General features: G+C 42.4%; 1 protein-coding gene across 2 annotated transcripts in view; it reads left to right on the forward strand.

Moving 5' to 3' along the window:
- EGFLAM (EGF like, fibronectin type III and laminin G domains) overlaps nucleotides 1–27,041 on the forward strand; it is a 193,497-nt gene that overhangs the window by 41,605 nt on the left and 124,851 nt on the right. For both annotated transcript variants that reach the window (XM_065905639.1, XM_065905640.1), the window contains exon 2: nucleotides 25,685–25,794. In XM_065905639.1, the coding sequence (XP_065761711.1) occupies nucleotides 25,685–25,794 (110 nt within the window). The remainder of the gene's footprint in view (nucleotides 1–25,684; nucleotides 25,795–27,041) is intronic.

The raw sequence follows: 27,041 nt of genomic DNA on the forward strand, positions 1-27,041 counted from the left end.
ACCCTCCAGCTTCCAGCTGGGAAGCCAGCCTAGCTGACACTGTGTGAAACAAGAGACAGCTGTTTTCAGAAAGCCCAGTCCAGATTGAAGAATCATGAATGATTAACTAACGAGGTTATTTTGAGCCATTAAGGTTGGGGGTTGTTATTAAGTAACAGATAGTTATAGTACTATTTTTGTTTGTGTGTTGTACTTGGCACCTGGTGTAGCTCAAGGATCTGTGTTAGGCTCCATTTTCTTAGGCAGCTATGAAAAAATTGCTGCTGATCTTTGCATATAATTCTCTTGGCAAAGATCTGTCTCTTTGGGTGGTTGTCCAACTAAGGAAATATTTCAGACTGCTTAGACATTCAAGAGAACATATGCCGAAGAGTCTATTAACTCACTAGTCAGAATTTTCTAGTATTTTGGACCAACAGAGTTACACTGCCCTCGGCCTTGTAGCTGAGTCTGGCCTGAGGGCAGGATGTAGCTTCTCTTGACCTTGACTGCTCTCTTGCTATTTCTCTGATCTGCTTCTACTCTTGGTTCTCAATTTGCTTTCAGCTTCTGGGGAAGGCCTACTGATTCCATCCCCCTAGTTTTGTGTGGGAAAGAATACTTTCCCAGAAAAAGATGTTAGAGAGATGTCCCCTTAGGAATAAACAGACTTCTTCTTCCATGTTGTTTTCAAGTAGCCTTTTTAAAAACCCCTCCCCTCTAATAATCCCTATAAAGGAGAAAAAACTAGCCTTTACCATGTAAAAGTGACATGACCAAAATGTTCTTTTAATGTTTGAAGATCAGCGGGTCCCATTCCTCCCCTTTTAGTCCATCCTTCTCAGGGATGGGAGGCTCTGCTGACCAATGGGGCTCCTCTCAGCACTCTCACAACTGTCTCTCTTCTCTTGGCCAGACTTTGACCGATGTCTTCTGCTCATGAGCCCTTCATGTGGTGAGAGCTGGGTTGCACCAAGAGATAGGAAGCTTTGCAACTAAAAGATAGATGCATGGGAAAGAGCACCAAATTCTGAACCAGACAGATCTGGATCAGAATGCTAGCTCTGGCATTTCTCTCATTGTATGACCTTAAGCAAGTTGCTTACACTCTCTGGAGTTTCCTTATCCCCAGACTATCATATTTAATGCTTACTTTATAGAGTTTCTCTGAGGTTTGAAAGTATATTGTACTAAGAACCTAAACCATAGAGTGGATGGTCAAAAAAAGGTAGCAGGGATGAAGATGATGATGGTGATTAGCTTTAGAGAAAGAAAGAAGGACTAGAGAATTCTTAACTGCTTCTTTCGATCAGAGCTACCTTACCGAGCTCAACAGATTGAAGAGGAATAGGGGAGAAGAGAGAATCTGGTGGGAAGAACCAGGATTTGTTCTGGTCTGCGTATCCCCTCCAGGTCTGTGTATTGCACTAAGCAGGTTGGGCAACGCATTGCCTACTGTACGGCAGTACATGGTGACCACCTCTTTGTTGTTTGGTTGCTCATTCATGTCCAACTCTTTGTGACCCCAGGGACTGTAGCCCACCTGGCTCCTTTGTCTATGGGATTTCCCAGGCCAGAATACTGGTGACCACCAAGGGATCCAAATTCTGTGGTGGCAGCTAGATGGGATTAATCACACTGGGTGTGCTGGGACCAGCTCCCACCAGCTCACAAGAGCCAACTGTTCAATTTTTAGGAATTTTGCCAGCTGTTAAATGCAGCTCTTATACAACTTAAGTGATATGAGCCGACAATCAAATCCTCAAAACTCATCACTTTTCTGATTATTTTACTGCATTTTCTTTTATCAACGTTCTTGAGATTATTTATATCTAGGACTTGAACTGTGGAAATACTGCATAATTATGTGCTAAAGGAACATCTCTTTCCAACTCTGTGTTCAGTAGTATTTCACAGGTGACTTAGAACTGGTCACGGTGTATTTACACCACAGAAATTGGCAAGGGCTACAAATGAGGGCATTTAAAAACATTTACCAACATGCCACTGAATGTGTATAAGGCTGAGAGAAGAAATAGGAGCAAAAGCATTTCATTCTCCTGGTACCCACAGTGTGTTAATTATAGGTAAACCAATCACTAACACTGGTGAAAGAAAGAAGGAAAAGAAAGGAAGGAAGAGAAAGGAAGGAAGGAAGGAAGAAATAAACTACTGAGGAGTGCAAATCAGGATATGTTCCTCCATCCCCTGATCACCGTAACTAGAGAAAACCCATGTGCAGCAACAAAACCACAGCCACACACACACAAAAAAAAACCCAAGCAAAAAGACTTAGAAAACAAACAATGTATGGCAAAAACCACTACAATATTGTAAAGTACTTAGCCTCCAACTAATAAAAATAAATGGAAAAAAATAAAGCAAACAAATAAAAAACTTAAGAAGGCTACAGACAGTCCACTTCAGGACAGTAAATTCAATTCTTTGGAAGTAGGTAAGGTCCAACCTGCATATTGCCTATCACCATAATGAATGAAGATAACCCAACACCATACAATGACACCAAACACCACCACCATAGCTCCCAGCAGGGACTGTGACAGAGAGAGGCTCAAATAAGTCATGATGGGGAATTCCAAGTCGCTCATACCGTTCTGATCCTTAAGGGTTGCCAGTTGCTTGAGGTACACACGAAGCATGGACATTAGATGGTATTTCATCTCTGGAACAGAACTTGATTCTTACCTTTTAAAATGCATCAACAGATTTGACTGACCTTTCACCCCTATGCTTTTCCAGCTCTTAGTTCTCAAAAATCCCCAAACAGTCTCATTTTTCCTTCTGCCCTTGTAAGTCACTGATTTGCTCTGAGGTTGCGTTCTTTAGATTGGCAAGGTGGGTAAGAGCTTTGGGCTCTGGGATCAGACAATGGAGTCTAAATCCTGCTGACCCTTACTAGCTGTATAACTTTGTACTGGTTTCCTTATCTGTGAAATGGGAATGATAATAGCACCTATGATGTGGAATTATTTTGAGGATTAAATTAATTATACATGTTAACTTGAATTTGAGCAGGCTCTGGGAGATGGTGAAGGGCAGGGAGGTCTGGCGTGCTACAGTCCATGGGATTGCAGAGAGTCGGACATGATTGAGTGTCTAAACAGCAACAACCTCATAATTTATTGAGTTAAATCATTCAGATCTTATGTGACACAAGGGCTCAGAAAGTGTCTGGGATAATGTTTTTTTATTAAAAGTATTTATTTATTTACTTTTGGCTGTGCTGGGTCTTCTTTGCTCCCCCTTGGTTTTCTGTAGTTGCAGCAAGCGGAGGTCTCTTCTCCAGTTGTGGTTTGAGAGCTTCTCATTTGATTTCTCTTGGTGCGGAACACTGGCTTTAGGTCACACGCTCAGTAGTGGTGGCTCACACAGGCTTACTTGTCCCATGACCTGTGGAGTCCTCCCAGACCAGGGATCGAACCTGTCTCCAGCCCCTGTATCAGCAGGCAGATTCTTAACCACTGGACCACTCGGGAAGTCCATGCTATAACTATTCTTTTATTATTACTATATGAAGTTATTCCATGCTTCACCCCTGTAATATTTCAGCCTTCCTTCCTGCCTTTTTAAATACTTTCTCATCTTCTCTAGAAGTCTCTTTGTTTGAATGTTATAATTTAATGACTAAGAAGAGAAAAAAAAAAAGACATCAATTTTTTCCTAATGCCTTACTGTACATATTAAGGCCATTATCATTTACCTTTCTGGCCTGACTTTTCAGACAGTTTTCAAACCTAACACAGTGTTGCAAATGTAGTGACAATGACCTTCATTAAGATTTTAATCTTGGAGGCATTTTATCCGACATTCCACTCTTTAAACCAATTTGACTAATACACTCTTTCCTTTTCACAAAGAACTGTTCATGTGTAATAACTACTGAAGAATGATGCTCTCTGTTGCCACTCTGTGTCAGAAAGCCTGGGAGCACTGGGAGATTACTTCTAGAGGTGGCCAGATGTGGGGATAAGCATCTCCCCTGTGTGCCCCCCCCCCCCCCACCGCCAGCCTCACTCTGCCTGCTCCTTGTCTTTCTCCCTCCTACTTAGAAGCATGGGGAGTGTGTGTGTGTGTGTGTGTGTGAGAGAGAGAGAGAGAGAGAGAGAGAGAGAGAGACTAATGACATTTTGTATGCAGCAGCCACCTGTCTATTTTTTGGTTTTTTTTATTTTATTTGTATTTTTCGTTTCAATAGAAGCAAGAATGGAAATTAAGACATCTACGAAAACACTATGAAGTATTTATACTCCCCTCCCTATGAAGGTCTTTATCAAATCATGAACTTGAAGCAAAGTTTGCAAGCCTAGAATTGGAAATGTTGAGAAAGGAATGCAAAGAAGGAAGGGAAGCAAGGGTTATTAAAGGTCTTGGACATGCCCTGGGAAACCGAGAGTGTAGTTTCTTAAGTAAGGAAGAGGGGCCGCAGAGGGAACATGAGAAAAGCCTGAGAGCTGTGTGTACTAGTTATTTAAGGAGTGAATGTGTCCAGTAGCCAGGGATGGGGGTGGAGGGGCAGCAGAAGGGAGTATTCTAGAGTTGGAATGCCTGAGTTCACAAACAAGCTTCTTTCTAATCCTGTGACCAGTCACCTAATATACTCAAAGCCTCAGTTGTCTCATCTGTAAAATGGTATCCATCAGGTTGTTGCAACGGACAATGTAGGAATCACTGTATAGTCACAAGAGCTGGATTTGGAACAGATCTATCTTGGTTCAGATACTGGCTCCATCACAGACTCACGAGCTGTGTGATTTTGGAAAAGTTACTCAGTCTCACTGAGCCTCGGGTTCTTAACTGTAAAATATGGATATAACAAACCTAATGATGGGATAATATAGGGGACCAGTCAGAGCATATCTGACATCTAATAAGTGTTAGATGTTACTCCTCTGCCTTTAGCTATACCAGTGTCTGCCTTGATTTTGTAAAGTACCCAGTATAGCTCTTGACACAGTCAACACTCAGTTATTATTATCAATTATTTATTAAGATGCTTGTTTTTCTCTCATAATATAATACATGGTCTTTAGAGAAAATATAAATATATTGGAAAGTAGAAAGAAAAATGAATCACTTTGAGCCAACCGCTATGAACTTTTGATGATCTTTCCTCAGGGTTTTGCTCCACATATTTCTGTGTGTGCATTCATTTTTGTGGACTGGTTTGTTTATGTAACATAATAAAAGCATTTCCTCATGTTTTTATAAACATCATTTTTATGAAAGGCCATGAATTACATATATGTTGCTATAATTTACTTAAATATTCTTGCCTGGTTTCGTGTTTTTTTTTTAATTTTTCAGTATTATAAATATATTGAGATGAACATGCTTGCATAAAACTTTTTTATTTTATATCTGAGATGTTGTTTAGGATAGATCATGAGAAATCAGACTACTATGTCATATTTGGGTATATTCAAGAATCCTCAGACATTGCCCAGTTACTTTCCAGAAGAGTTGTATAAGTAAAACTACAGTCAAAATGTATAAAAACACATCTTCGTTGAACTGGGTTTTATCGTTTAAAAATTCTTTCAATTTGCAGATAAGCAATGACCCTCAGTATTGCAGTAAGTTCTACTTTTTAATTACTCATGTGTTTTGAATGGTTTTCTCTGTGTTTTTTCAAAAAACTTCATCTTTTTTAGTAACTTGTCTGTTCATGCTTTTGTCCATTTTACTTTTTAAATCATAAAATATTTCTGTTGTATTTCATATGAGTTCTTTATATATTAAATCACATTAATGTTTTTTCTGTCTGTAAATATTTGTACCCAGGTTGTACTTTAACTTTGGTTGTTGTTTTAACTGGAGGAAATGTGTTAAAAAGTTGTATATCCTGTTTATTTTGCATATGATTTCTTCTATTAACAAAAGTTTAAAAATAAATATGCTGGGGTAAATGAGGGTGAATGGGGAGCATCTCGTTTATGTCTTAAAAAATATAAACTTGTCTCATTCTTTAATCCCTCTGGAGTTAGTTATGTTTGTGTGTTGTATGAGTTAAGGCTAGAAATTGATTTTCTCTTCTAATTTGCTAACCAGTTGTCCTAGTGTCATCTGTTGAATAATTCTTCCATTACCCATTGATCCAAGATGCCTTTCTTATCATAAATTAAGTTTTTTACATTCTAGGGCTATCTGTTCTGTTCTATTGATCTGCTTGTCCATTTCTATGCCAATACCGTGGTGTTTTAATTATAGTTGAAAGGTATTTCAAGTCCACTACTTTAAGAGAGAGCCAGAACAATTATGTGAATGTGAGGATATAGGCAATAGGTGCCTAAGAGTTTTGTTCTTCTTGCTGTCTTTGGGCTCTGAACAGGGCACAGAGTGACTGGTGTTTGTTGAGAGGAGATACTTAGGGATGCAGCCATGTCACGATGAAGATTCCCAGGCACTAGCTTCCCTGTACAGTGCCTAGGTGGTTATCACTGCCATTTGCCTTTCTGACCTGCTTTTCCTGTGTTCCACATGAATTCTGCACACCTGCCCCCCGACCCCTGGGATAGCATCTTTCTTCTTATCTTGGTAGAATGCTACTGTGGAAGCAATGTGGAGGAGAGCTGCAGCCAACTCATGGTGATTTTGTGAATGAATGGTAAACAGATCCTTGCTGTTGTAAGCCTCTGTGTTTTGGGGGTCATTTATTACAACAGCACAACCTAGTCTATCTGAACTGAGTGTAAGAGTCAAAATATTTAACAAATGATCTGACATGAGCATTGACTAACCCAAACGGGTACCAGCAGGGGCACCATGGAGATGCATACTGCCTGATCGTTGGCCACATACTTTATTCAAGTCTTATCATCCCATTTCTTTAAGGTGACTTTGCATATCTCAAATCTCATTTACTGGGTATTGATTTTCTAACTTAGATTTTATAGTCCTTCGTGATTCTAGTCCTTCTATTACCTACGGCATGATTTGCTGTGCTGGACAATAGACAGCGCTTCATATTTCATTGTTTCAGTTATGTTTATCATTTCTACTTAATCAGATCATAAATCCTCATAGGCATGGTCAATGTCTATGCAACTCATGTCCCTTCACTGGCTATAGTGCCACGCTGAACCTTCCTTCTTTCATTCCACAAATATGTTTTTTTGTGCATTTTGTGTTTCCAAAATCTAAATGTGAGACATTCCAATCTTACTTCTTAATTAATCATAAGACTTTCTATACCAAAATTAAACCTGGGGACCTGGGGAATTTCCTGGGGGGCCAGTGGTGAGGGTTCTGTGACCCTACTGCAGGAGTCATGGGTTTGATCCCTGTTAAGGAGCTAAGATCTTACATGCTGCTTGCACGGCCAAAAAAAATAAATAAAAATAAACAGACCTGCACATATGGGCTGGATCTAGAAGCATTAGAGGGGGACAAGGACTTTGGCATTATGCTTAACAAGAGAGACTGCTGTAGAGCTTAGTGATTGAAATGCTTGGGGTTTGGAGACCAGCTTACCTGGATTACTAGCTGCTACTTATGGGTGTGTGATTGGTGCAAGTTATCACATCTGTCTCACCCTCAGTTTTCTCATCTGCAAAAGGAAAGTTCTTTGTGAAGATTAGATGAAAAAATATGTGTAGAGAATAGAGAGGGTCAACTATGAGTGATAAGTGGTATATAAGAAGTATTTTGTTATACATCCAGATTTGTTGATAATAAAATATGCTATACTGGTCTTTCCTGATTAGAAGAGACAGCAGGTTTTATAATAATAATATCCATCTCTCAATGAGATTATGTACTTCCAAAAGGATAGGTTTTTCTTTAATGTGGCTTCGAAATACTAAAACAATGTCAAGAGGCCCATATGATTTTAGTATTTCGTAAAGTGAATTTGGGTCTTCCCTGGTGGCTCAAATGGTAAAGAATCTGCCTTCAGTGCAGGAGACCTGGGTTTAATCCCTGGGTCAGGAAGATCCCCTGGAGAAGGGAATGTATTCTTGCCTGGAGAATTCCATGGACAGAGGAGCCTGATGGGCTACAGTCCACGGGGTCACAAAGAGTCGGACATGACTGAGTGACTAACACTAAAATGAATTTGGATTGTCTTTACCGGGGATAAAGAGTTTAAGCACAGAATCTGCTCCTAAGAGCACAGAATATGGTCCTTATTTTTATTTGTTTTTATTATTAGTGTAGCCCAGATATCTTTGCTCCCCTCTTCCCCGTTTGTTGGTTGGTCAGTCAAATTTGGCTCCAGGATCCATGTGTTACTACTCCCCAGGGCTCTGGAGTTGTCCTTGGTTCCTGGTCTGTCTCCTTCACCTTGCAGTAGCTACTTAATCTCTCTATTTTTCAAATTCCTCACCTCTAAAATAGGACAATAGTAGTGCCTGTCTCAGAGTTTTTGTGAGAATTGCTGAATTAATACATCCAAAGTCTCTAGAACTGTAACTGACAAATAGTAAGTAATCAACAGAATTCAGTTACTTTTGCTCTCTACTCCATATTTTTGTTAAGTTTGGCATTTTTTATTGGAGATTTGGCATCTCCTCCATCTTGCAGGCTCAATTCCTCACATTCTGCTGCCTTCCAAAGCCAGTTCCTACAACATGACCCTCATCACCCCGTGAATCTCCTTGAGACGTGAGGTCCAATTCACTTGCTCTCATTATTTCTCTTTTGGGGAATAATCTTGTCAGATGAGTTTGACTCCTAGCCCCAAACTAAAGGGAATAAAATTTCTCTGTGTTTTTTTTTTTTAATGTTACCTTTTAAGATGCTACTAAGAAAGGGTGGGGGGCAAGGGAAGTCTTGCTGTTTTGGTTCAATGGCAAAATAAGTAGGATATGATTTTTGCCAGTAATCACTGCCCATGGAGTAAATCTATTTCTTCCCATCAACCAATGATTCTTCCATCACATAATCTTGGAAGTAATTGAGAACATTCATTTTGGGCTTGGAGAGGCCTGAGGTCAAATCCTGGCTACTCCACTTTCTACAATCTTGAACATGGCAATAATTGTCTGTTCTCAGTTTCCTCTTTAAGAAGTGGGTGTAATGACAGTATCTTGCAGAGCTGTTGAAAGAATGAAAAAAGAGTAACTTAATGTCAGGCCTTTTGTTTGCAGTTAGGAGTTGCAGAGATCTAGAATCCAGTTTGGAATTACGTGTTAATCCATGAATCGTTGAGGATGCAACAACCTGGGGTGGAAATTCCATCCTCTTTCCCTGGCCTGGGGATCTGTATCTGCCCAAAGGAGAAATCCTTTCCCTCATTGTATAAAAATAACCTATGGGCTTGGAAGTGGTGAAAGGGACTCTCTTTGTAAAGTGCTGATGAGTGCCAGGCTTAGAGATAGTGGTCAGCAAATTATTATAGCCTTATAATCTTTAGCAAATTCATATCCCCAAACTATGAAACTGCTGTCTTTAAGATTTCCAGCATTTGGGGAAGGGGGAGGTGGTTGGTTACATTTCTGTTTTGAAATGACTATTATTCTCTACTCCCTAACTTCCTCAGTGATTCAGTGGTTAAGACTGCTTTCCAGTGCAGGCGTTGTGGGTTTGATCCCTGGTTGAGTGGCTAAGATCTCACATGCTTCATGGCCAAAAAACCAAAACATAAAACAGAAGTGATATTGTAACAGATTCAACAAAAACTAAAAAATGGTCTACATAAATTTTTTAAAAAAATCTCTATTCCCTGAAGGACAAGATATTTTAAACCTTTTTGTGATCACATACAAGCTAATTCAGTCTACTGATTAATAAGCTTCATGTTCTACTAACCCCATGGTTTTACCAGGAAGAAGCCATTGGTGAAGTTTTGGCCCAAGGCCTCTTGCCATCACACTGAAAATTGCCGGGGCCAGATTCACAGGGAAGGGGAAGCTGCTTCTCAAGCAGGTGTAGCCTGGAGACCCCAACCAGATGTGCTGCCATATGGTGGGACAGGGCTGGCAGGAGGAAACAGGAGAGAAACCTTTTTTTGAGCAAAGGAGGAAGAGTGAAAGCTGCTCTTCTCAGAGTCAGTGTGGCTGCGCAGGCCCTGCAAGTCGGCAGGGTGGGGTGATACCGGCTTTCCATTGCTGATTTTCAGGGCTCAGGACAATTCTGCACCAGCAGGGAGTCAGTCTTGCCTGGGAAGGGGACTCTGCAGGAGCGACAAGGGTCTCCTTTCTGGGATTATCATGAACAAAAAAGGAAAGATCTATATTTTTTCTTTGGTAGTTTTATTTTGGGATTAATTTTAAATTTACAAGAGTTGTGGCAATGGTATAGAGTTTCCATATGTCTTTCACTCAGCCTCCTGTGATATGATTATCTTATGTGGCCATTTATCAAGGCTAACCCTACAATGCTACTAACAAATGTACAGTCCTTATTCAAATTTTATCAGTTTTTCACAAATATCTTTTTCTCTATTCCAGGATCTACCCAGGGTAGCACATTGCATTTCATTGTCATATCTCCTCAGTTTCATTCAATCTGTGGACTATTCTATCTTTCTTTGTCTTTCATGAACTTGACCCTTTTGAAGAACACTGATCAATTATTTTGTAGAGTGTCATTCCATTTAGATTTGTCTAATATTTTCTAATGATCAGACTGGGGTTGGGCATCTTTGGCAGGAATACCAGAGAAATGAATTATCCTTCATATCCCACCAAATCATGATGATGTCAACATGAGTTCTCACTGGTGATGTTAACCTTGATCACATGGTTAAAGTGGTGTCTTCCAGGTTTCTCCAGTGTTAAGCTACCATTTTTTTCCCTTTCATCTTCTGTTTATTAGAAGTGAATCACTAAATCCAAGCCACATTGAAGGGGAGGAAAGTTAAGTTCTACCTCCTGGAGGAAGAATATTAAAGATTTTTTGGACACATGTTAGAAACCACTATTGTCATTGAAAGAAATAAGTGAAAGTCACTCAGTTGTGTCCAACTCTTTGTGACCCCCATGGACTATACAGTCCCTGGAATTCTCCAGGCCAGAATACTGGAGTGGGTAGCTGTTCCCTTGTCTGGAGGTCTACCCAACCCAGGGGTTGCAGGCGGATTCTTTATCAGCTGAGCCACCAGGGAAGCATCATTAGTAGATATTTTTGATGAGCTACCTTGAGGCTGTCTTTGTAAGTACTCTCTCTTTTAAAGATATTTATTTATTTATTTGGGCTTCCTGGATAGCTCAGTTGGTAAAGAATCTGCCCGCAATATAGGAGACCCTGGTTCAATTCCTGGGTAGGGAAGACACACTGGAGAAGGGATAGGCTACCCACTCCGGTATTCTTGGGCTTCCTTTGTGGCTCAGCTGGTAAAGAATTCTCCTCCAATGCAGGAGACCTGGGTTCAATCCCTGGGTTGGGAAGATCCCCTGGAGAAGGGAATGGCTACCCATTCCAGGCTGTGTCGGGTCTTCATTGCATTATGCAGGATCTTTCGTTGCTCTCTAGTTGCGGCATACTGGCTCCAGAGCCCAATGGCTCAGTAGTTGCAGTGTTCAGGCTCAGTCACCCGGAGGCATGTGGAATCTTAGTTCCCTGAACAGGGATTGAAGCCGCATCCACTGCATTGCAAAGCGGATTCTTAACCACTGGACCACCAGGAAAGTCCCTATAAGTATTCTCTTTATCAGAGTTTCCCCCACTAAAGTTTGCCTTCACCTGTGGATTTTGTCTGCAGCAGCAATCACTGTGATGTTTTAATGGGGATTCTTTCTTTTCTCAGAAAGACCCTCACTGAAGTCACAGTAATCCCCAAAGTCCATTCATCTAGCAGTGAGGCAGAGGAATTGCGGGGAGGGTTGCCTTCCGTGGGCGCTGGCCATTTTCTCTGAAGTCATCTGAGTGGACTTCATAGGCGGCTGGCTGCAGGCATCATCATCCCCAGCCCTTACAAGGACCTCCTGTATGGTTGTGACTTCAGGCCTGTGGGATGGGGAGAATTCACAGTAAAAGCAAATAGCACGTTGGTCCTTCTCCAATGTCCCCTCTATGCCCTCTTGGAAAGATGACCCTGTTTCCTGCAGCAGACCCCTGCTGCTTAGGGCTTGGTGGAATGAGGCATTCTCTTTAGACTACAGACTGGGAATGACCCACAGGCCTTAGCGGGTCTGATCTCGAGTAAATGGCCTCTGGTCCCAACCAAGACAGGGGCCTAGTAGCGGAGTGGCAACCCAGTGCTAACTGGGATTTCTTTTTTCTAGTGGTCCTTGTGGTACCTTGGGCATCTAGGAGAACAAACTCTGGCTAATCTGGGGGTGTCAGTACAGTTTGATAGGAGGCTGAACTAAGGTCATGGCAGTAGAACTAGAAGGAAGATGTAGATTTATTTGATCAATCATTTAGTCAGTCAGACAGCAAATATTTCCAGACTGCCTATTATATTCTAGAGACTATTATAGGTGCCAGGGATTAAAGGCTGACTGCAAAAGGCCTGGCCTTTATGGAGCTTACGTTCTATGGGCTGTTGGGGGCAGTGTGTGGGGGTGGGGTGTGGGTTGCATCTGGAACGTAAGAGAGAGGGAGGAGCTAAAGATGCTCCCCGATTTTTGGATTGTGGGGAACCTGGGAGAGGAGGTTTGGAGAATGAAGATGATTTCAAACTAAAACATTTGGAGTTTGGAGTGTCTATGAGCCATCAAGGCTCAGAAACCCAGTTAGATATGCAGAGCTTGCTTGAAAAGATGCATCAGGCAGGTGTTTGGGGACACTGTGTGGATGGATGAGACCACCTGGAAGAATGGAGCTCACCGTGGGGCTCAGCCAGGTGTATATCAGGGCCACCTGCAGAGCTTCTTCAAACTCCACGCATCAGTGTCCTGGACCCAGACATTCAGAGATTTTTGAAATACCCTATGGGGCATCCTCCTGAAACCACCAACACTGACATGCCCTCTAAGGGGAATGAGATCATACTGAAGCAACAAAAGGAGCTGAGAGTTACTGGCACACCTGATTGGAGGCCAGCCTCCAACTGAAAGCCACTACAGCTTCGTGCAACTTGGAGCTGGTGCTGGATGCTCCGAAGCATCTGATGAGGGACTGAGCAGACCAAGATCTTAGTGTCAGCTCTTCACCAGCTGCTGAGATCTCACACGATGCTTAGCTGCTCTGAGTTTTAGCTTCCCCGTCATTAAAATCAGAGGTTAGGGCAAACCAGTGGTTCTCACACTGTGGTTTAAAAACTGGCAGCATCAGCATCTCCCAGGAGCATGTTAGACATGCACATTCATAGGCCCCATCCCTCTCCTACGGAATCAGAATCTCCAGGTGGGACCTGCAATCTGTTATTCCAGCCTGTGAGAGTGATTCGGATGCTCCCAAACCTCAGAGAACCACTGGATTAGATGAACTTGGATCTCCCTTCTGAGGGCTTCCCTGGTGGTTCAGATGGTAAAGAATCTGCCCGCAATACAGGAGACCCAGGTTCAATCCCTGGGTCAGGAAGATCCCCTGAAGAAGGAAATGGCAACCCACTCCAGTATTCTTGTCTAGAAAATTCCATGGACAGAGGAGCCTGGCGGGCTACAGTCCACAGGGTTGCAAATAATCCATCATGACTGAGTGACACTTTCGATTTACTTCTAGCTTAAAATCTTCTCTCTATATTCTTGTCCAGATGCTTTTGTCAAATTTCATAGTCTTAAGTTTCTTTGCCCTCCCCCATGTTAAAAGATCTGAGCATTTGATCATTGTTAATAATGAATCACTGTGAAGTGATTTAAATGATTTCTGCTTGGGGTGGGGAGGAAGTGCATGCACACGTACATGTGTGTATATATGTTCATGTTTGTATATATGTGCAGGTGTGTGTGGCAACAGGTGGCTAACTAGTAGAGGATCACAGCTTCCACTTGCTTTTCTTGGTTGATGTGGTCAGAAGCGAGCTCCCACCAGTGACAACAAAGGGTCACAGGGGCAGTCTCTCACACAGTCGGCCCTTCACAGCTGGTTTTTGCCTTCACCCTCTTTAACACACCTGGAGTTAGGGGAGAACAGAGCCTCGAAGTCCATCATCTAGTTGTTACTCTAGTAGGTTGCCAGTTCTGTGGTGCTTCCCCTCTCTCCAGCATCCCTCTCCGTTTCTGGCATCTGTGCTCTGCTTGGCTTGTTGACTGATTCCTTTAAAAAAAAATTTTTTTTGGATTATACTTGCTTTATGATGTTGCATTAGTTTCTGCTATACAATGAAGTGAATCAGCTATCCGTATACATATATCCTCTCCCTCTGGGGCCTCCCTCCCGCCCTCCCCCATCCCACCCATCTTGGTCATCACAGAGCACGGAGCTGAGCTCCCTGCACTGTGCCGCCGCTTCCCGCTGGCTGGCTGTTTCACACGTGGTAGTGTGTACATGTCAGCCCTACTCTTCCAATCCGTCCCACCCCATCCCCCTTCTCCCGTGTCCGCACGTCTGTTCTCTACGTCTGTGTCTCTAGTCCTGCCCTGGACATGGGTTCATCAGTACCCTTTTTCTAGAGTACACATACACGCGTTAACATACGATACTTGTTTTTCTCTTCCTGACTTACTTTCCTCTGTATGACAGACTCTAGGTCCAGCCACATCTCTGAGTCTTAACAGGAATGTTGTTAGAGGCTCGCAGCTAAATTTCCCCTGCCAGAAGTCCCCAGCTGGGCCGGAAGGACTCCTCTGCAAGATCCCCTCACAACCCAGCTGAACCCCCGTTTATGAAACAGTGTGATTCTTGGAGGCGGGCCTGCCCCTCCTGCTAGCGCATCGAGAGCAAGAGTTCAAATGGACACCTCCATGCCACCTGTAAAAACTTACAATCCATTCACTAAGTAAACTATTAGATACAGGGTTTTCTCTCCTTCCGCCCTGACCAGTATACTTTCATGATGACCTGGAAGACCAGGTTCAAATTTAGATTTCTCAGACTCCTTGAGTTTTACTTTGAAATAGGCAACGTGGCCAGGACTGGTTCCTAAGGCCTGGTCTGGGGCTCCTCTTGTTCTGTCCCTCCCTGAAGGCTGGGCCTGTGCACACATGTGGACATCCCAACCAACAACCCCAACTCCGTCCGCCACCCATCGTGGCAAAAAGCAACCCTCTGGCCACCCTGTCACCGAGGGCATACCCACCAGCAGCATGGGTCACCCTCAGGAGAGCAGACCCAGGGAAGAGGCCACTGAAGACCAGGAAGCATGCTCAGGACTGTTTGAGCAGAGAACCCAGGGTCTAGGGTGCTCAGGAAGTGGTCCTCAAGTGGAGATGCCCCAGGCTCTTATAGGCGTGTCATCGTGACCTGAGACACGCACTCAAGCCAAGGTACCCAGTGTGGCCAAAAGAGGATCCAAACCAGGTCTTCTTCTTTTTTTTCTTTCATTTATTTTTATTAGTTGGAGGCTAAGTATTTTACAATATTGTAGTGGTTTTTGCCACACATTGACATGAATCAGCCATGGATCCACATGTGTTCCCCATCCTGAACCCCCCTCCCACGTCCCTCCCCATCCCACCCCTCTGGGTCATCCCAGTGCACCAGGCCCGAGCACTTGAGTCATGCATCCAACCTGAACTGGCGATCTGTTTCACACTTGATAATATACATGTTTTGATGCTGTTCTCTCAGAACATCCCACCCTCGCCTTCTCCCACAGAGCCCAAAAGTCTGTTCTATACATCTGTGTCTCTTTTTCTGTTTTGCATATAGGGTTATAGTTACCATCTTTCTAAATTCCATATATATGTGTTAGTATACTGTATTAGTGTTTATCTTTCTGGCTTACTTCACTCTGTATAATGGGCTCCAGTTTCATCCATCTCATTAGAACTGATTCAAATGTATTCTTTTTAATGGCTGAGTAATATTCCATGGTGTATATGTACCACAGCTTCCTTATCCAGTCGTCTGCTGATGGGCATCTAGGTTGCCTCCATGTCATGGCTATTATAAACAGTGCTACAATGAACATTGGGGTACACGTGTCTCTTTCAGTTCTGCAAACCGGGTCTTCTAAAGCAGGGCCCACAGCTGTCTGGGCCTACCTGTGCCAGGAACCGCTCTGAGTCATTCTCTTCCCTCTTTAGTGTTCTGGGGATGTTCCCATTTAGGGGAGTAGAATGTCAGAGTAGGGAGAACATTATAAATCATCTAATCCAGCCTGGTGGTTAGCTAAGGAGTAAACTGAGGCATTGTGCAAGGGTGAAGTACATTCTGGAAAGGTGGCTTACTCTTGGAATTATACTCTGGTGCTGTGGATTATATTCGGGAATTGCACCCTAGAATGGTAGATTTCAGAGGGAAGCAAGGTTGTGATGTAGACCATGTGCTGTGCTTAGTCGCTCAGCTGTGTCCGACTCTTTGTGACCCCAGGGACTGTAGCCCTCCAGGCTCGTCTGTCCGTAGGGATTTTCCAGGCAAGAATACTGGAGTGGGTTGTCATGCCCTCCTCCAGGGGATCTTCCCAACCCAGGGATCGAACCCAGGTCTCCCGCATTGCAGGAAGACTCTTTTCCCATCTGAGACACCAGGGAAGCCTGATGTAAACCGTAACTGCCCCACAGAAAGAAGCTAGAAGGGCTCTGGGAAACACTTGGTGCTGCTCCTCAATGTGTGAGAATTTTTCATCCCCAGCCAACTAGAACAAACACTGTTCTGTGTCTAAACCTACATTTTTAGTGTTGCCTTGAAGGCATCACCTTGAGAGTGGCTCTAGTGGCAGATCCTGGTTACATATTCATAGTGCTTGCTTTAGTAATAATGGTTGGAGCAAGCTTCAAAAAGATGGAAATAAGCTTTTATTCCTGTTCGGAATGTCTTGATTATTTTTAGTTAGTCTGGGCACTTTCCATTGCATCAGTGAATATTACTTGGTTCATTCCGTGAAAGTCAAATAACTAAAAAGCGAGCAATGTATTTCTGTCACAGATGATATTTTTGTTTGCATTTTGGAGTGTTTTTATGAATTGGATTACAAAGCTAATTGAATCAGAGATGAATTTTGTGCAGGAAGTCAAAGTATTTTATGAAATAAAATTACCATGAGAAAGTGACCTAATCATTCAGAAGTTTCTAATGCAAAATCCTAACACAGTTTTGAAAGACTTCCAAAGAAGAAAGCCCCTGTAAAGAATAGAGCTCCTTCATGGCAAAGAAACACACTTTTTAATTTATTTATCTCTTAAGAAGTATAGCTTTTAGCTTACAAAAACACAGCTTCCGGATATATTGTATAAATGCATTATACTTGTTTAAACGGCTACAGTTCTTCAAAACTAGCTTTCTATTGTGTAATATATAATCCAACATTCTAAGCATTGTTGGTTAAATATGAGTGTTATTTTTGTATTTAACTGCTTAAATCTTGTTTATTCCACATGTTAGCGACCTACCACTTTGATTTCTTTTTTAATATTGAGGAAGCACTAGTATGTTTTTATATCATAATAGATAAAATTCTAGAGGAACTCAGTGTTCCAAGAATTATCAAAACTTTTTTTGCTTGCTTAAGAGTTTTTGGAGAGAGTAGCTTGGGTTCGACTTGCCCTGTCCAATGATAGGACATTCTCCTGATGACGCACTAGTTGTAGAGATGTGAGGCCAGTCTCATTAGTTTCACTTCTAATCTTTCACTTCCCTAGCCAGAAGAGATTGAGAGAAATACTTTGATCGGCTCATTCTGGTGGGGACCACACTCCGATATCCGTTTATCTCCAAAACTGGTACTAGGCCAAGCCTCAAGACTTCCCAGCTGCCTGGACTCTGTCTCCAGCTCAGAGGGGCCCACTGGGTGGTGTGCTCCTGCCTTCAACCTGCCCCCTATATGGATACTCCAAGGATCCTACAATCTCTGTGTAAATATCATGCTGACTCTGCAAATATAGCTTCAGATGGCTCCCAGCTGGAGACCTGCCCTTCCTTCAAGGACACCTCAAACACACACACAAAGAGAAAAATGCTGTGCTCACAATACAAATGTGCCTTAAGACAAGGCCTCTCATGCTTCCTTATGACAAGGTGACCCTTCATATAGCCCTCCTACTCCTAAGATTTAGAGTCTTCCGTCCTGTGGCCTTCTACTGCTTTGCAGAAAAAAAGTTCCATTTGTTGGTGTAATAGTTTATTAACACACATTCTTTTGAGGAAGGTGTAGGCTGAGCAAGCTGAGGGGTGGTAATTTTACTCTTTAGGGTCTGGAAAGGCCAGAGAAACCTTAAGGGAAGTCTTGCGAGCGTGTGTGCTAAGTCGCTTCAGTCGTGTCCAACACTTTGCGACCTATGGACTGTAGCCCACCAGGCTCCTCTGTCCATGGGATTCTCAAGGCAAGAATACTGGAGTGGGTTTCCATGCCCTCCTCCAGGGGACCTTCCCAACCCAGGGATTGAACCGGAGTCTCTTGAGTCTCCTGCATTGGCAGGCAGGTTCTTTACCACTAGCGCCATCTGGGGAAGTCTTGACAAGTGGCAAATAGGTTCCACTGCATGTGCAGCTGTGAAGAGGTGGTGCTGCTGCTCCAGGCAGTGGATTGAGGAGGGTTCCGAGGCCTCCGTGAACAGGAGAGAATGGACTCCCTGTGATCAATTTGATGCTGAGGGTGACTTCCAGGTTTTTGGAGGTCATAGTGGATGGTGATACCATTTACTTGAACAAGGATTACTGGAGGGGCTCAGGTTAAAGAGAAAGATGATGGATTTAGTTTGGATGTGTTGAGTTTGAGAGGCCCACGTAACATCTGGGTGCACTTGGCAGTTGGGTACATAGACCTGTCCTCTGGGAGAGTGGGCTGGCCTGGGGAGATGGACTGGGGGGGGGGCACCAGTACATGTGTATATGACGGGGAGAGATGAAAGCACCTGGGCAGAGAGTATAGTGGAGCTGAGAAAAGGAGTTGGGCATCATCACCGAGATGTTGTTTTCAGTCTCTAAATTGTGTCTGTTTGCAGCCCCCTGGACTGCAGTCGCCCGGCTTACCTGTCCTTCACTATCTCCTGAAGTTTGCTCAAACTCATGTCCATTGTGTCAATGATGTCATCCAACCATATCCTCCTCTTTCACCCCCTTCTCCTCCTGCCGTCAATCTTTCCCAGCATCATGGTCTTTTCCATTGAGTCAGCTCTTTGCATCAGGTGGCCAAAATATTGGAGCTTCACCTTTACCATCAGTCCTTCCAATCACCGAGTACACAAACTTTAAGGGGTAGAAAGAAGAAGATCCTTTCTTCTTTGTTACTTACTGTCTCTGTCTGCTGCCTCACTGATGAGATCTTATGTCAGCAGACTCTTGATCTCAGTTTCTTCATCTGTAGAGTGGGCATAATGGCTTCTTTCTTTGTCCCATACTGTTACAAAGATCAGTTGATTTCTGGTGAAACATGGTGGCTTGAAGTAGCCTATTTACTACTGGTTCCTCCAAAACCGCACCGAAGTACTTGTAAATTGGGGCAAAGGCATTAATCTGCAGGAGAAAAAAAAACAGAAGGTAGAAGTGATGAAATATGGAAACCAAAATGCACATGGACAGATAGCAATGGATTTAGAAACTAAAGAATGATGGTTTTTAGGCCAGGAGTGACGGGAAGAACAGAGGCTGACTTTTGCCCTGTTTCTAGATATTTAGGCTGTTTGTGATTTTTCTACATCACAGATGATTCTCTGAAGAACATCTTCATGGGAGCAGCCTTCTCTTCATATTCTTTCCTCATGGCCAACTGTAATCCCATGTCTGAGAGTCCAAGGGAAGAAAAATATTTATGGATAGTACCGCATTTTGCCAAATTGCCTTTCAAAATGCCTGTGCTGATTTACTCTGCCATCAGTAATTTTTTGAGACCAGCACATTTATGTAGTCTTGTCAGCATTAGTTACTATCACTTAAACGTTTTGGCTAATTTAATAGGTGAACATGACATCTCGATTTTAAGAAGTTGTATTTATTTGATAACTAGCAAATTGGAATCTTTTGCCATGTGTATTTACCAGCTATATTTCCTCTCTGGTGAGTTCTCTCTTCATATTTTATTTATTAGGGCCTGGATATGTTTTTTTCTCAATATGTATGAGTTTTATAATAAAGATATCCCTTGGCCTGTCATTTTGCTGCAATTATTCACTCTTTGATCTGTTGTTTTGATTTTTTTCTTTTGTGATATTTGAAAAGCATAATGAAGTTTTCTGATGTGGAATCCATCACTTTTCTTTTGATTTCTTTACTTCTTTTAAACTTAGGAAGGGTTTTCTTTAAAAAAATCTGATTTTCAATTCTTTTCCCTAATGTGATTTTCCATCTTTAACCACTGGACTCATCTAGGATAGCTTTGGTATTTGCCCCAAATGTCTGACCTGGCCACCTCTTACTCATCAGCTGCTGATGCCCACACCTCCTACATCGTAGCAATCAGAGCTGCCTTTGTGCTCCTAGACAGTGGATGGCCCACACCTCTCCCCTGTGCTGCCCAAGGCAGAACTCCTGGAGCTTTCCTCCTTCTCATTCACCACCCACATCCACTCAGTTATGGCCCTCTAGGGTTATACTGGGCATCATGGTGGCTCACTGGTAAAGAATTCGTCAGCAATTCAGGAGATGTGGAGATGTGGGTTCAATTCCTGAGTCAGGAAGATCCCCTGGAGAAGGAAATGGCAACCCACTCCAGTATTCTTGCCTGGAAAATCCCATGGACAGAGGAGCCTGGGGGGCTACAGTCCATGGGGTTACAAAGAGTCAGGCAAGACTGAGCGACTGAGCACCAACGGATATATTTAATATTATGTGGTTCTTCCCCTGAGTCTTTGAAAAAAGTGTATAGTGCTCACTCTGCTTGGGATGCTTCCCCATCCTCACTTGGTCTCACTTTTACTAGTCTGCCGGGTGGACTCAGATGTCTCCTTGCTATGTGCCACCAAAGTCTCAGTCCTTCCCTTTATGTTCCTCACACCAGACTGGGATGTCATGCTAACTTGTTTATGGTCCTCTGTCTCTTCACCACTAATGTAGCCGCACTGACTAAGCCAGTGCCTGAATTGTATGGGAACTCAATATATACTCGTTAGGTATGTGGAAGATTAAATAAATGGAAGACTATACCAATAAAACAGAAATCATACCTGTCTGTGTCCCAGCAGGGCTTGATTTGAGCACTTTCCTAGAGAATATGAAAGTAAAAGGGATAGTATATTGGAATTCAGGCTTCTTAAGATACCAGTATGTCATAGATCCTGTAGACTGGCTTGTTCAACAGTAACAATTTTGCCCTCCTTCTAGGCATCGTTATTGTAATGCAAAGCTGGAGGAATAAAAACATTTCCCAGACTGCCTTGCAGGCAGTATTCTACATGTAAATTATATCCAGTACAGTTAGATGCACTCTTGGGACTTAACGGAAGGTAGGAGTGGGTGGAAGGCTACTTTCTGGCTGCTCTTTCTCCTGCCAAGAAAGGCCAACAGAACACAAAAACCTCTCCAAAGTTCACCACACTTTCGTGTGTTTCTGCAGGCAGTTGTAGTGACAAGAATGGCAGGATCGAGTGTGAAGGCAGAAACTTCTTGGTTCTGAATCACCACTATAGTGAATTAGCTAGCTGTCATCTCTCTAACTAGTGTCTTTCTCTCTCTTTCTCGTTTATTTATTCACATATTTATACAATAGAGCTAATAGAGACTCTTGAATTCCACTCACCTTGTCTTTCCACCAATTTTGTAACCACCTTTCTGCTTAAAATACCTAGAGAGTTTTCTGTACTGAACCATGGCAGATACACAGAGGATACAAGGACTGCTTCCCACTCATTGATCCAAGTAGCCCAACTTAATTGATTGTAGACAGCAGTGCTATTCCTAGGATCTAAGTGAAGAAGAACTAAAGAGCCTCTTGATGAAAGTGAAAGAAAAGAGTGAAAAAGTTCACTTAAAACTCAACATTCAGAAAACTAAGATCATGGCATCTGGTTCCATCATTTCATGGCAAATAGATGGGAAATCAATGGAAACAGTGAGACTTTATTTTGAAGGGCTCCAAAGTCACTGCAGATGGTGACTGAAACCATGAAATTAAAAGACGCTTGTTCCTTGGAAGAAAAGCCATGACCAACCTAGACAGCATATTAAAAAGCAGAGACATTACTTTGCCAATAAAGGTTCATCTAGTCAAAGCTATGGTTTTTCCAGTAGTCATGAATGGATGTGAGAGTTAGAAAGAAAGCTTTTCTGTAAAGCTGAGCGCCAAAGAATTGATGCTTTTGAACTGCAGTGTTAGAGAAGACTCTTGAGAGTCCGTTGGACTGCAAGGAGAACAAACCAGTCAATCCTAAAGGAGATCAGTCCTGAATATTCATTGGAAGAATTGATGCTGAAGCTGAAACTCCAATACTTTGGCCACCTGACACAAACAACTGACTCCTTGGAAAAGACCCTGATGCTGGGAAAGATTGTAGATGGGAGGAGATGACAGAGGATGAGATGGTTGGATGGCATCACTGACTCGATGGACATGAGTTTGAGCAAGCTCTGGAAGTTGGTGATGGACAGGGAAGCCTGGTGTGCTGCGGTTCATGGGGTTGCTAAGAGTCAGACACAACTGAGCGACTGAACTGAACTCAACTGTGGATGAGAGTGTGCTTACTGGGTGTTCTGTGGTCTGTGAGGGTTCTGTAAATCATTTCTACTATCTTTTCCTCCTATTCTTGGCTTCTTTTGAGATTTTATTAGCATAGACCTCAACTCAGCAATAAAACTGGCCAATAATAGATAATAGTACAGCCTGGCCTAAATATAAAACTACATAGGGAAAAATATAGGTAAATGATTCAGATTTTTAACATATTAAGAGCTCTTTTCAATCACTGAATAAAAAGAAAGCTAACCTGATTGAAAACTGTATGGAACACATAATGGGAAGAGGAAAAATATTCAAAGAGGGTATTAAAATATTCCTCTTTTTTTTCTGATCAGTGTAACAAAGGTTTTAAAGTAATACTCAGATCTGGTGGATGTTTTTCTTATACTGGGCATTCTCATACACCTCCGTAAGCTTCTAAAATTGCTTAATTTTCTAGATGTAAGTTTGGCAACATTAGAATCTGCCTGCAGTGCAGGTAGACCGAGGTTTGATCCCTGGGTTGGGAAGATTCCCTGGAGAAGGGAATAGCTACTTACTCCAGTATTCTTGCCTGGAGAATTCCATGGTCAGAGGAGCCTGGTGAGCTGCAGTCCACAGGGTCACAAAGAAGCAAACATGACTGAGGAACCAACGTAAATGTCTTTAAAATATTCATTCTGTTGGATCAGCAGTTTTCAGCTGGAGTCATTTTTGCCCCCACAGGACATTTGGCAATGTCTGGAGATATTTTTGGTTTTCACAACTATGGTCAGTGGGTGCTACTAGCATCTAGAGCTATATAGAGACCAAGAGTGGATAGAGACCAAAGATGCATCTCAACATTCTAAAACAGGAGAGTCAGCACAAAGAATCCATGGCCTTAAATGTCAGTAGAGTGGAGGTTGAGAAATGATGTCTTAGACACCAAAGTTCTACTTTATTTAGCCAAATGAAAACATTGAATGTACTTCAAGATTCATTTATTTAATCCTTTTTGGGTAGCAATGAGTTACTAGTTTTTAAAAATTAACATGCATTTACTCATAATTTTTAATAGATATCCATCTTGGAAATGCTTGGACATGTGCATGAAAAGGTGTGCACACACACTGATCTTCTTCTTAGCATTAATTTCAGCAGTGAAACTTTGGAAATGACCACATGTCAATCAGTGGAGCAACAGTTAATATATGTGCCTGCTCTGAGTAGCAGAGGGTTTGGCTATCTCACCACCCACTACTCTTTTTCTAAGGTCCTGTCCTCCTTCAGAGACACTCCTATGCAGTAGATAGGCTTGGTGGAAGAACTATTTCGAAGACTCCATTCATTCCGTTCTTTTCCAGTTAGAAACCAGAAAAAAAAGAATCAATATTTCTTTTCTGATCCTTTGGTCACATGACCTGTTTGTCACATGACATTACTTTGGCCAAGCAGATGGGACTTTAAATCTTTAACCAAGCCAGAGCCAGAGAAGAGTTGAAGACCAAATCCGTGAGTGTCAGCAGTGGTGGCAGTGGGAGGTGTCTATGGCAGTTCTTGCCGATTGATGGCACTGGGCCTCTGTAACTTGGTCCACCAGAAAGGCCTTCGATTCTGTTATTAAAAATAATGGTGATGGAAGGCCTGGCAGTAACCCAATAAATAGACACATTAGATATCTGTGTGTAGAGAGTATCCCAACTGATATGTTAGAGAATTATAGACAGTCATTAAAACGGAAGATCATCAAGACATATTAGTAAGTGTAAAATCAATAACATTCATTCACTCAAGGAGTGTTTGTCGAGCCCTTCCATTTATTAGTCTCTGTGCTCTGAACAGGACATACCTAGTTTCTGCCCTCATGGAGCATTATTTAAAATAGCAAAATATCAGAAATAAATTAAGTGCAACAATAGTAAAATGAGATAAATTGTAAATTATGGCACATGTATTAAGTGGAAGAGCTAACTTCCACTTAATACAGAAATAAAAAAAAATTTTTAGTAAATGTATACTATCAGTTTTTATATGTACATATATATTATATATACTAATTGAAATAACATGAATATATTGAGTATATGTGCATATTATATATAATGAACACCATAAAACATTAAAATTATATATGAATTATATAAATAAAATATGTAAATATGTCTATGTATATATATCTATATGTCTTTCAAAAAATTTCACGTAATCAAGAGGTATAAATACTGTATTACAATGCTGGCAGGATTCAATTCTGAATGATGGAAGTTTTTTGTTTGTGTTTTCTAAATTTTGAAACCTGCATATGTTGTTTTTATAAACATAAATTTTATTATTTATAACCATAAAATTATTTAAGATAAGAATACAGTAAAATGTTTGAAATTTCCTAAGCCCATTTTATGACTGCACTAAGCCACATTTATTAAATATTCGACATTAAGAATATATGTGCTAAATAAACAGATGTATCTATATAACATATCCATAAAACATATATGTTACTGAGTGAAAACAAACACCATTACTACCTTGCTTTAAAACATTCCACACTCCTTGGCCTACATGGGCTGTGCTAAGTCACTCAGTCATATCTGACTCTGTGACCCCATGGACTGTAGCCCACCAGGCTCCTCTGTCCATGGGATTCTCCAGGCAAGGATACTGGAGTCGGTTGCTATGCCGACCTCTAGGGGATCTTCCCAACCCAGGGATCGAACCCAGATCTCCCTCATTGCAGGCAGATTCTTTACCATCTGAGCCACCAGGGAAGTCCGTGAATACTGGAGTGGGTAGCCTATTCCTCCTCCAGGGGATCTTCCCAACCCAGGAATCAGACCTGCATTGCAGGCAGATTCTTTCCTGGCTGGGCTATCAGGGAAGCCCTCCTTGGCCTATGCTATCCTGAATTTTCCTTTGCTGGTCCTTGAGATATTAGCAGTTACAGAAGTGACTGTGGGCAATAGCTGGGTTGATTTCCTCCCATTGCCCCATGGGGAGGGTCCAGCTGAGGTCTGGAGCAGTCAGCTGACACAGGAGTGTCCTGCTAGAGAGCAGTCTGCATTTCTGGCCTCTGGAATCATCTTTCAGTATCCTCTCCATCTGTAAGCACACACTCTCACATCTTGTGTTAAGTGTACTCATGGTGGGATGCATGAAGCTTCTAACACCATCTCTTTTGTTTTGGAGCAGGCAAGGTGGGACCACCTCTTGATATCATGCTGGATGCTCTGAACTGTTCAGCTTTCAGCATACAATGGAAGATGCCTAGGCACCCTCTGAGCCCCATCATGGGGTACACTGTGAGTACCTGGGCACAGGGATTTCTCTAGTGGGTGTGTTGGGGGAACTGTACCTCCTTCCCATCATTACTCCTTCTGTATCTGGCCTTCTGATATCAGCCCTCTCATAGCGGGGGAGCCTCATTCTCCCTCCATGAAACCAGAGATGTTTCCCTTTAAAGGGCCTTTGTAAGTGTTCTGAAAGTCGGTTGGATCTACCGGGTCCTGACTCTGTTCAGTTCAGTTCAGTCAGTTCAGTCGCTCAGTCGTGTCTGACTCTTTGCGACCGCATGGACTGAAGCACGCCAGGCCTTCCTGTCTATCACCAACTCCCGGAGTTTACTCACACTCATGTCCATTGAGTCGGTGATGCCATCCAACCGTCTCATCCTCTGTCGTCCACTTCTCCTCCTGCCCTCAATCTTTCCCAGCATCAGGGTCTTTTCAAATGAGTTAGCTCTTCTCATCAGGGGGCCAAAATATTGGAGTTTCAGCTTCAGCATCAGTCCTTCCAATGAATAAGGATGGAGTAGCCGTCATAGTCAACACAAGTGTCTGAAATGCAGTACTTAGATGCAGTCTCAAAAAACGACAGGATGACTCTGTTCAGGGATGGGAAAATATAAACTCAACGGAAGACATGCTTCTTGCTCTCCAATTGCCCACAGTCAAATTTGGAAACCAAAGCAGATACATGAGAAGTGATAGGGAGTCACTGTCATCAGTAAGGACAGAATAAAGTAAAACCTGAATGAAAGTGATGGGGTGGACAGGTAAAGTGGAGAAGGGGACAGAGAATGCATTCCTACCTCTGAGAGGTGAAAGATTGGCCTTTTAAAAAATATTTTCTTTGAAAAGTGTTTTTAAAAATGAGTCAGCGTTTTGAAGTTAGGAAGTTTCAGATAAATTCTTGGAATCCTTAAATCTCTGTGCATATATCCTCACCCCAGGCCCACAAGCCTGCTAGAGCTGAGCTGTCCAAGGGCTGTAAACTCCCCACGAGACCCCAGACCCACCATTCCCTCCTGTCTCCCGTTTCACCAAGGGAGAGAAGGCATTTATCCAGCCCTTGTCCTGTCGTCATTTTAATGCAGAGAAATGTATTTCTGGATTCAGACAGACACAAAAGTGGGAAAATGAAAGACTCCCTGGGAGAATGTTGGTTTCAGAAATACTGAAAAATACTAGAAGGTGGGTCAGCCCTCCCCACCCGACTTCCCGGCTTCTACGGACTTAGGAGGATGCGACCCCGGCCGGGTTATGTCTGA

The sequence above is a fragment of the Muntiacus reevesi genome, chromosome 14, assembly GCF_963930625.1.
Source record: "Muntiacus reevesi chromosome 14, mMunRee1.1, whole genome shotgun sequence".
Taxonomy (NCBI): domain Eukaryota; kingdom Metazoa; phylum Chordata; class Mammalia; order Artiodactyla; family Cervidae; genus Muntiacus; species Muntiacus reevesi.